At 35.0% G+C, this 12,230-nt stretch overlaps 1 protein-coding gene across 1 annotated transcript; it reads right to left on the bottom strand.

Moving 5' to 3' along the window:
* Positions 1-387: 387 nt before the first annotated feature.
* LOC131074357 (uncharacterized) lies at positions 388-1,666 on the bottom strand. Its single transcript, XM_058010953.2, has 3 exons — positions 1,505-1,666; positions 1,270-1,332; positions 388-1,145 (listed from the first exon to the last, which is right to left on the bottom strand). The coding sequence occupies exons 1-3, from the start codon at positions 1,664-1,666 to the stop codon at positions 687-689; spliced, it is 684 nt and encodes a 227-aa protein (XP_057866936.2). The 3' UTR covers positions 388-686.
* Between the last annotated feature and the right edge of the window lie 10,564 nt (positions 1,667-12,230).

Below are 12,230 nucleotides of genomic sequence, written 5' to 3'. Positions count from 1 at the left end.
TGCATGTTGTAGGAATTAGTAAGATCAAGTTTGTGAGTTATAAAGGATAATTTTTGAAAAAAAAAATACTTTCACCTTTGTGGAGGTTATTTATGACATTGAATTTTTTAAATAAGATATATTTATCGTAATATATAAGAAAAATAATTTATTTACATCTATAAGTTAAATAAGTTACAAGAAAAATATAAAATATAAATAAATCATCTCTTAACATCCATTACAACATTTCTCCCCCATTAAAAAAATTCACATTTATTTACACTTGTAAAAACAATTAACACAAACATAGATTAATTTATATCAATAATTTAATCTAATTTACTTTTTATTAATTGACCTAAATTTTATATAAAACGGATTTTATTCTCGATTTTTTCTATTTTTGTAATGAAGGTTCCTATATTTCGTAACATCTCATTGAAAATACAGAGCTCTCCCGTCTACTACCAAACACACCAATCAAAAGAAACCTAGATCGAAAAATTTGCATACCAATGCCGCATAATTTCTTGGTCTTTCTTCTTGCATTCTAACACCCATCAAGACATGATCTCATCAATCATCGATTTCACTCGCCAATCTAAATAATTACAATGTTGCAGCGGCGACATAACCCACTCTAAAACAATACAACTTTTCTTACACACTACTTATATAGCAATAAGTTTCTGTGTGTTGTCAAATTATATCTGAAAGCTAGGTAATGATGAAGCTTGGACTGGATCTTTGCGAGTAACATACACAACCTGATAAACACGATACTTGAGTTCTTGGGCACCAAGTTGCTCCCAATATGGTAGTGCAGGATTGGACTCGGGATGTTTTGCCACAAAAAGTGCAGATTCAATGCTATCCCATACTACTATACCGATTATCTGCTTCCCATTCATGGAATCATAGAATGAGCAAGAAATTAAGCCTCTGAAGCGGTCGAAATAGGCTCTGAGAATGGCGAGGCAGGAGTATGAGAGTGTGTCCTGTTTCTCCCAGCTCGTGCACTTCATGGAACGTATACTCACTATGTCTCCCAGGGAAATCTGTGCGAAGGGAAGGTCTTTTCTTGTTTGCTGGGAAGTTTGTTGAAACCACCCGGACTCGAGTATTCTCACTGGACAGTTTAGTCCCCTGGTGAAGGCAGCAGCCTGCAGGAACCCAATAAAATTTCACAACTCTCTTTAAAATCTTATCGATATATAATAATAATTTGACCATAACAATATATAAATGCTAAAAATTTCCTTAGAATAATAAAAAGTAAACTTATACCTGAGGTAAATTTATTGTAGCTGATTCGTGTACAGTTTTTGCTTCAACTGCAAAAACTGCCACCTGAATAAACAAATTAGGTCAACGATATGAAAAAATCGATAAGAAAATTAGACTTTCACTATTCATATATAGTCTAATTTCTACATTTTGATTGTGTAAGATCTAATACTTGATACAATCAAATCTAAAAACTAGATACACTAAATTGCAGATTAAAAAATGAAATCTATACCCAGGAATGGTGGAGACACTTGAGAATGGCCACGTTGATGTTACTGCTCTGCTCAATCTCAGCTGCTACCTTGGTGACATGGGCAATTGCATCGTCCATATCAAACCCCTCCTCAGGGGTGAATATGCCAAATGAAACTTTCACAATGTGACTGTCGCTCATTTTTTCCTTCTCTGCTCTTTGACATAGAAATTACTGCTGATATTGTTGTGGACTAATGCAGGATAAACTTATAACGAGATGCCTGGCAATGCGGGCTGATAGACTTGACCAATCCAAAATTTTACTTCATTTTCTATGCCTACATTGAATTTATGAGCATGACGCAATCTATTATTTCATTCACCACCCACACGTGTGCCTTCAACACCAGCCGTATGTTTGGTTACAGCTCTTTTTGGCATCGGGAAATCATTCGTATACGATGATGAGCAAAAGAAAAGAAAGAAATTCTAATTTCTGGTCAAAAATGAAAACGACTCCGTAGTTTCTGCTGTTTATTTTCATTAACTGTAACAAGTTGGGTAAGGTGGGCTGATAAACTTGATCAACCCATACTGCATTTTCATTCCCCACACGTGTGCCTGGAACATGCGATTATTTTATTCATTCCCCACACGTGTGCCTGGAACACCTGGCGCAGGTTCAGTTCTAGCTCAGTTTTGCATTGGGAAATCATTTCTATACGATGACGAGCAAAAGATAGGAAATAAATTCTAATAACTGGTCAAATTAGTAAAAGACATCATAGTTTCTGCTATCTATTTTCATAAACTGTATCGAATACCAATGAAATATGGTGAAGTAATTAGCAATCTCAGAAACTTAGGAGAGTTGACTAACATCTGTCACCTTGGTTACTTTTAGACAGAGCGATTCGACATGGGAAAAGAGGGTGGCATTGCTTATGCCTTTTAAGGTGGAGTGAAGCCCCAAATCTTTAAAGGAAGGTTGAGATAAAGACGCCCTTAAATCGTCAAATTAGGTTTAAGAACTCTTTAGATTTGTTCTTTTTATTCTGCCGACCTATGAAAAGTATCATATAATTGTGCTTATGGTGCAATCTTTTATAGTGGTTATCTATTGTATGTTTTTATAAAATGGTATAAAACACTAATCTTGATGGGTTGACTAAGATTAGCAATCCTTAAAATTTTTTAGGTCTAATTTGACGAATTTAAGGGCATCTTAATTTCAATCTTCTTTCAAAGGTTTGGGGCTTCACTCCATCGTATATGATATAGGTAATGCCATCCTCCTTTTCCAAGTTGAAGCGCTTTGTCAAAAAGTAAGGCCTTATGACATTCCTTCCTTCACCATATTTCCTTACTATTTAATTAACTTCTAATTGGTATTCGATACATTTTATGAAAATGGATAACATAAATTATGGTGTCGTTTTATAATTTGACCGGTTATTAGAATAGCTTTCTTAGTTGTCATATAGTAATGATTTTCAATGCAAAACAGGTTAGTCTTAAATCACACACTAAGCAACATATTAAGTGTAGAGAATGTTAGTAAACTCTAAGTGCTTAACACTTTTTAGTCTAGAAGTGTATTCTTAGTGTGACTACACACCTTAAGCAACATATTAAGCCTAGAAAATGTCAGTCAAGTCTAAGTATTTAACACTTTTAAGTCTAGAAATGTAAGCTTACTGTGTGTGATTTAAGTTGTTCCTGCAAAACTGAGCTAGAACTGAATGTGCCGCTGGTGTTGAAAGCACATGTGTGGGGGATGAATATAATATTTGATTGCATCCCGCTCATCCATACAATGTGGTCATAAAAAGTGAAATAAACTTTTGGCTTGGTCAAGTTTATCCATCCACCTTGCTAGGCCTCTCGTTATAATCATTACAACATTTTACACTTGTCCAGGACAATATCAACAATAGTTTCTATGTCAAACAATAGTGGAGGAGGAAAACGAGCTACAACCAAAGTGTGAGTCTCATTTGGCATAATCACCCCTGAGGAGGGGTCTGACATGGACGATGCAATTGCCCACATGACCAAAGTAGCAACTGAAATTGAGCAGAGCAGTAACATCAACATGGCCATTCTCAAGTATCTCCACCATTGATATCATCTTATGGATTTCTTATCTGTAATTCACTTGTCTAATGTATGTAGTTTTTGAATTTGATTATTAAATTATATAGTCAAATTCAAAAACTTCACACACCCAATTATTTGGGTTGAGAAGAGCTTTAAAATGGTTTTTGGAACTACGGAAAGAAATATTTAGGAGTGAAATAGATGATAGGCTAGATGTTTTTGTTGCATCAAATGCAACAAGAAACGCCAAGAAATTATGCAGGTTCGGTATGTATTTTGAGTTTCTTTTCATTGATGTGTTTAGTAGTTGACAAGAAAGTGTTGTATTTTCAATGAGATTTTAGGAAATATGAACATTCAAAGAAAGAACAATTATATAATATTTATTTTTAAATTATCAATTATATCTTTAGGTGTTATACAATGATACATGGGATTTTATTATGTTTATATAAATAAAATCTATTTTTCTCTCAAGGATAAGAATAAAAATGAATATTAAAAAATATAACATGATATAATAATATAATCTTAATAATTTTTTTGATTTTTTAAAAAAGTATAACAAAAAGTATAATATTATAATAATATTAATTTAGTCTTAATAGCTTTTTGCTTTTGTAATGATTTTTATAAGAATATAAATATGTAAATATATAATCATAATAATATAAGCACATAATACAAATAATTTAATAATATAATAAATTTTAAGAAGAATAATGAACACATTAAATAATTGCTTTCATAATTGCACCAAACAAAAGTGATTATTAGACCTGCCTATCTATAGGGGAGACTAATGTTTTCATCTCACTCAATTAAATCATTTTCAAAATTATGTCAATTTTTTTATTCTATGCTTTATCTTGATTTTTTATTAAAATCATTTTTTCTTCATTTTTGTACTTTTTTGATTGGCCCATAGTTTTTTTCTCAGGGTTTTTAATTTTTCATTTAAAAAAAAAACCAAGTGGCCAATAAAATGTGAGCTAGCAAATATAGAGATGGTTTTCTAATGTTTTGTAAATTATGATATTGATATTTATTTTATATTTATTCTTATGCTTATCCTTGAGAAAATAATAGATTTTATGTAGGGACACTTCCATTATTATTATTATATTATAATATTGTGATTGGTACCATATTATTACTAAAATATAATTTTATTATTATGTTTTCTTAATACCAAATCATTATTATTATTATACTTTTATATTATATAATATTATAACAATAACTTATATTTTCAAATTTTATACCGTTAATTTTATACTGCAACTCTTCACAAGACTCAAGTTCCTCACCTCTTTCTCTTTCAAAGATTCCAAAGTAAACTTCTTCCCATCCTTGTCAATAGTGACCAGGTTCTTCCTATAGTCATAGATAGCTCCTCTATCAAACTGCCAAGGTCTACCCAACAAAACATGACAATCACTCATAGGTAAGATATCACACAAGACTTCATCTCTAAAAGGACCAATACTAAAGTTCACCCAACACTGCTCTTTCATCTCTACCACATCATCATCTTTCAACCAACCCACCTTGTAAGGACAAGGATGCTTAAGCCTCTTCAAAAAAAGTTTCTTCACCATATCCTCTGATACTAGATTATCAGTACTTCCACTATCCACAATAACCTTACAACACTTACCTCCTGATTTGCAAATAGTCTGGAAAAGAGTCTTTCTTTGAGTAGGTCTAGTTCCTTCTTCACTCTGCTGCATCAAGACTCTTCTAAACATAAGGGATTCTCCTTGCTCCAGTTCTATCAAGTTCTCACTTGCAACTCTAGTTTCCGGATCTCCACATGCTAAGAAATTCCTTGCTTTCCCTTGTTGCCCTGAGCATATTCATAAGCTCCATATCCAGTTTCCCCACACTTGAAACATGTACCCAAGAACTCCTTACCGCTACCTCCTTTCCTTTGTGTCTTATGCTCCGGTTCTTTAATCCATTTAGATTTTGGTTCTTTAATAGTTTGCTTCTCCATACTGCCACTCATTTGCCTTCTATCTACTGCATGTCTCTCCCTTCCCCTAGGGTTATTTTGTTGTCTTCTTTTCACTTTATCTTCAACCTTCAAACCATATTGGTAAGCCTCCTCAACTGTAGAAATGATCAACATACTCATTTCATCCTGAATGTTAAATCGGAGCCCATTTATGTATCTAGCCACTTTTTCACTATCCATCTCTTGATGACCGAATCTGATCATCACCTTGTAGAATTCTTCAGCATACTCCTTCACACTCATGTCCTATTTTAAGTTCTGCAATGTTTTGAACAACTCCAACTCATAGTCTCCCGAAATGAATTTAGTCTTTAATCTCACAACCATCTGCCTCCACTAGGTGATTTTCATCTCACCATTCTCCACTCTATCTCTCTGCAACTCTTTCTATTATAAAACAACATACCCTTTCAACTTAGTTTGTGCTAATCGGACTCTCTGTGGGTCCTTAAGATCTTCAAACTTGAAGTAGTCCTCCAACTCTCCTATCCAGTCTATTAGGTCTTCCGGATCCAATGAACCTGAAAAGTTAGAAACCTCAACTTTATGAATTTTACTCACTTACACCACCGCTCTAAGAAATCTTTCTTCTCCCTCATCTGCTGGTCCTTCAACCTCTTCATCCTCAAACTCTTCTTCCGCCTCTTCATATTAATCCTTCAATTCAAGATTCCTCTGAAAACTAGTGAACGCGTTTCAGATCATATTCCTCATCTCATTCTTGAAATCCTCCATCATCTGCTCTATGCTCCTAAGGTTCATCCTTCTTGGTGGCATCTTATCCTTTACTCTAGTGCAATTGCCTCAATTCGGCGATTTGACTATGAAGTTCTAATTGCCTTACACTCGACGATCTATTGAACACACTCGCAGCCTGCCTCAACTCGATAATTTGTTCACCCAAAAGAATGCCTCAAGGTTCACAACCAGCTCTGATACCATTTGGAATGATGAATAGGAACAAGTCTGAAAGTCAAAAATCTGATCTGCAATGAAAAAGAAACAACTACTAGAACACATTGAAAGAACACGAAAATTGCAACATAGAAGCAAATATATTTTTGGTTGATGCAAGATTGCTCATTGATCGGGGATTCTCCTGCATCAAATTTTATGTATATTGATGACATATATGTATGCATGTATGTGTATGTGTATGAGTATGTAGATGTATATGTATATATGTGTAGTTGTATATTTATATACACATATATATGTATAGATAATTTAAAAAAAAAATTAAGTTAATGAAAAACATATGTACATACATGTATATATACATTTATCTATATTTATGTATGTATGTATGTATGTATGTATGTATGTATGTATGTATGTATGTATGTGTGTATGTGTGTGTGTATGTGTGTGTGTACATATATATAAATACACACACAAACACACACACATATATACATACATATGTACATATATATAAATACACACACAAACACACACACACATATATACATACATATGTACATACATACATAGACACATATATATTTATATGTATGTATGTATATATATGTGGGTAAGAGTTGAAAGTTGGGTCGCAATCCTGCGGAAGTCCGCGGGTTGGGAAAACTACCCACTAGAAATGAGCGCCCGATGTTTAAAAATTGGGTGCCTGTTTCGCTTCGAGGGCTCGAGCCGTGAGTTAAATGGGTGCACATTTTCAGAAATGTGTACCCATTTTGGTTTGGGTCCCTGGAGAAAAACGGGCATGCGATTTTTACAAATCAAGTGCTCGATTTGTACAAAACGGGCACCTATTTTCTAAATGTATTTAATTTTTTTTTTAGGCATTTTTTCCTCATTTTCATTGTTCAAAAAATGGGTAAGCAATTTCAGGAAGCACGGGTGCCCATTTTCAGCTTGCCAGCCAACCCCCCAAACCATTTTATTCCTCATTCCAGGTATGTACCTTTGTTTTTTTAATATTTTTTTTCATTTTTTATTATTATTTTTCTAAAAACTTGTTAATTTATTGTTATTTTTTAATTGTAGGGAGTAGGTTGAAATTTTAAAGTTTGAAAAACGTTTTTGTTTAATAGTGTGAAAATTTTATTTAATTTTATGTTTAAAATAGTTGTTTTTAGTTTTCAAATATGTAGAAAACATGAAAAATAAAAAATAGTTAAAACTTAAAACCCTAGGTAGAAAACAAAAACAAAAACGAATATTAACAATAAACTCTAGATAGAAAACAAATAATAAACTATAGACAGAAAATGAACAATCCCTCTCTCCCTCTCTCTTTCTCTCTCAATCTCTCTCTCTCTCATTACCTACTCTTTCTCTCTCTCAATCCTTTCATTACCCTCTCTCTCTCTCTCTTTATGAACTCTCTCCTCTTTTATCTCTCTCCCTCATTCATTCTCTCTCACTCATTGTCTCTCAAATTACCTACTCTCCCTTTCTCTCTCTCTCTTTATTTTAATCGTGCGTAAAAGTTTGAATGTTTTAAATTTATATTTTTGAATGTTGTATTTAATTATAAGTTTTTTTTGGAAGGTGAAATGTAAATTAAATAGTAATTGTAAATTTTCATGTTTGTATATATATGCAGATTATATTCACATCATGGATGAGTTTGACATAGATGATATTTTAGGTCAGATGCCACCTCCATCCCCTCCACCTCCACCTCCACCTCCGCCTCCACCTACTCCTGAGCAGTTAAGGGAGAGCATGAGAAGGAATATTGCTTCCCTCATGAAGGATACTCACACTATTAGAGATGACCCTCATCCTCCTCCCCAGCTACTATGCCTCGCAAATAGTATGCAAGGCATTGTCCATTCTATACAAACATTGGATGATGAGTTGGATAGTTATCGCACATGGAGGGAGTCCATGCATGCTTATTATTCTAATGGTCTATCTTATAAACAGGTCAATGAGTTGAAAATAACAAAAAAAATTTAAAATGTTATTTTGTGAACCCGAAAATGGGTGAGGAGATAGATCCCAAGAAGCCACGTATATATATTAGATGGTGTAGGTACCCATAGGTAGCTGCATGCTTTTGGGAGTGTTGGTGGATGGTATTTGACCATCCATCCACCACACTCTAATCATGAGGTGCTGATGTATTTTTTGAAAAAATTATGGGCTGAATTTTAATCAGATAAAAAACCCAATTAATTTGACATCAGATCATTCCAGGGGGTTGGCCAAAGCATGCCACAGGACAAGCCAGTGGCCAAATTGAGTGATAGAGTTAGAAATCATGTGCATGATGATCCCCTTGTTCCACTTCCCACACCAATTGTTCCTACACCCGTTCATCATCAAGCAGTTGAATCTGCTCTTGGTTCATTGAGTTCCCTTTCGAGCAATTTGTTAGAGAAGTTACACTAGTTGAGGGATGCCCCCAACATAACACATGTTTGCACGAGCTGCGAGGTATATGTATGGGTCCCCAGAGTGATGCTGCCCATGGAGGATATGGTGATCTTGCCGATGTTGACGCGGCCCATGGTGGATATGATGATAGTGGTGAGGGTGTACATGATGATGTCATCTCTTCATATGTTAATCTCTTGTGCGCAGACGATGATCATCTTATAGAGGTGAAAATTTATTTATATAATTTACAGTGCAATATTAAATTCAATATATATACACATATGAATCATAACACGAGTCAAATTTTTAGAACAAAGGAGGGTTCATACCATGTCATCGAGGGACCGACATCATCTTACCTTGATACCTCAAGATGTCGGTGCTCCATTTTCGGTATGCACTTTTGTCTAGATACATTGAAGTACATTTAAAATAAATAATTAAAACTTGAATTTAATAATGCGTATGATAAAATTTTTCAATTTTGTAGGGTGTTTTGTGTAATACCTAGGTTGGCATTTCTTCGCACCTCGACTTATCGATCAATGACACTTAGCTTCATATACCCCTAGTATGTTTTTCATCCATTAATTTGAAGTGTTTATATGCTTACTAATTTATGTACAACTCTTATTCATGCCTATTTTTTGCAATTGTAGGCTTCTGGGTTGTCTGATGATGCATCATGTGTATGTCCTCACCCATCAGTGACTTTGGCTACACACAAGACACCATATGTATTCTTTTCTTCCATAAACTTGTAGTCTTTATATACTTTATAATTTATGTATATACAAGTTTTATTCATGCTTTATTGTAATGGTGGGAAAATGGTGAGTGATAGATCAAGAGGAAAGTTACCCTTTCCCTCAAAGAGAGATGAGAGTTTCACTATTGATTATCCTTCAAGCACTTTTCACCATTACATTAGGAAGGGGGAGAAGATAATTCATTAGATTCAATCTCTCCACACAAAGATGGTAGATTGAATTCTGAATGAATTGGGAATGCTAAGTTGATCCCCTCTTCCCTGTTTGATTTAGAAAGAAAATTGATTGAATTATGTAGTGCAAAAGTGACAAAGAACTGATTTTAACTTGAGATCATAATATGGGATGAAGCTATGCACTTGGATCAGGTAGTAAAATGTCGAGACAAATTCGCCCTGCAAATTTGAGGAAAAGTTGTTTGGACCGTGGCGGGAATGTACATAGTCCTCCAAAAAATGTGCAAAACAAAAAGGGTTTTTCTGCCTCTGCAAATGAAGCCCTAATCCAAAAGTATAGTGGCCCACCTACAACCTACACATAGAAAAGAGAGGAAATGGGTTGGGATTGGGGCTTTGCCTTTATGTCAAACCCTAGTTTTGGAATTAACCAAGTAATGAAATAAATTACTTGCAAGTAGATGTAAATGGAAGACTGAATTGTAAATTACCTCAAGGGAGGTTGTAGTAGCAATTTTGATAGAAGTTCTTGTGTGGAATTGAATGTTGGAATCAATATCCTCTTCAATGGTTGAATCCTTGTCTTGAATGCAACACCTAGCCTTGGAGGGAGACTTGAGAATGCTCAATGCTAGAAAAGAATGCTTGAATGCTCTTGAATGCTTGATCGTGTGTACATACTCTAATCTTATTCAACTTCCACCTATCCAACCTATGAAAATGAGAGAATGAATGCCCCCTTAAATACATGTTGGTGGATTTAAATTTCATCACGGGCTGACATTAGGGGAGTTTCTCGCTCGAGGCACAACCAACAATGCAACCCTACGAGGGGTCCTACCCCAAAATAGGGCAGGGAAAGGGGTGTCATGCCCCTGTCCAAGGGGATAGTGTAGATGAGGTGATGCAAAGGCCAAGGAAGAAGCTATTTTCGCAAGCCGAGCAATATTTGGTCTCCGATCAGGCTAGAGGATTCGAGTTCACATGCATGGGGACCCTAATGTACTCAAAATTTTCTAGGGTCGCAATTTTATGACACTACAATTTGCCCCCACTTTAGTGAGAGTATAAGCGTACTTCAATACTGCTAGTAAAATACAAGGAAACAAGATTGAAAGACTTTTACCACATCAAGGAGGCAAGATGCGCCAAGCCCCCAGTGAACTTAGGATATTATGACTTTGATTGATAAAGTAAAAGGGAAGATCGAGAAGGGGAGAACGATGACTACAAGTAGCAAAGTTCCTTTCACTATGAGTCATGAAAGCAAAGATACAAAAGATTACAAAATGAAAAAAAGTTCACTAAGTAATTCTAAGTATCATAAGAAGGAAAGTATGAGCAAAGTGTATGCCCCCATATTAAAGAGATCGCACGTGCCTTATTGGGAGTGAATTCTTTAAGGTAGGATACACCCAAGAGAGAGAAGAGAGGGAGCACGTTATCGCAAGGATTTAGCCCCCAATCTAGGTATAAACCCAAGGATAATGAACAAAAAACATGAGGTAGTGTCACTTTCCTCGGGGTCAGTATGCTGTATTATAACTCATGCATATCATGTATGTATATGCATATAATAATGTTCATTCCCCAAAGAAGGACACTACCTTAGATGAAAGGGAAGAGAGGATGTCTTTTGAGTCAACATGAAAGAGACCAAGAAAAGATCTCAATGCTTTGCATGACCCCCAAGTAGACATTAAGGGAACAATAGAAGAACAAGGATACATATAGAAGAATGGTCACAAAAGAGAAAGAAAGGAGAGGGAGAAATATTTGTAGTGCTAATATTGCTAATCTAGCATGACATCTGCCTCCCGATCTTGCTAATCACTATTTCGGGAAGGCAACCAACATGCTAGAGGAGAAACATAGAGCACAACATATGGAGCTATCACAAGATCCAAACAAGGACTATGCTCATGTTGTAAGTCACTTTGATTCTAGGAGCTAGGATTAGGGTTTGTGAAAAATCATCAGATAAATGTTTGTCCACATCAACATACTCATACTCACTATCAGAAGAATTAGGAGTTGTATTACCATTATGAATAATATTTTCACCCATTTCTTCATCAAAGTTTAGAGAAAGAGGAGCAAGAACACAAATGGGAGTACAACCATTACATGTTTTATGCAACTTGTGATTTGGAGATGTTGTTTGAACATCTTTCTTAAGAGAAAAGGGAATCATGTCAATTGTTGGAGTCTGAGGAGATTGAGTATTTTGAGGGATAGCTTCATGAGCTCGAACACAATGTCTTCATTGTGTTCTCTTGCACAACGATTTCGTTGAGTCTTAGGGGAAGACTGAGAAGGAGGAGGAACACTTGAAAAAGTAGG

This window comes from Cryptomeria japonica, chromosome 3 (genome assembly GCF_030272615.1).
Source record: "Cryptomeria japonica chromosome 3, Sugi_1.0, whole genome shotgun sequence".
NCBI classification, from domain to species: Eukaryota; Viridiplantae; Streptophyta; class Pinopsida; order Cupressales; family Cupressaceae; genus Cryptomeria; species Cryptomeria japonica.
Note: the sequence above shows the minus strand (reverse complement) of the source record. Positions and strands in the feature narration are given on the sequence as shown.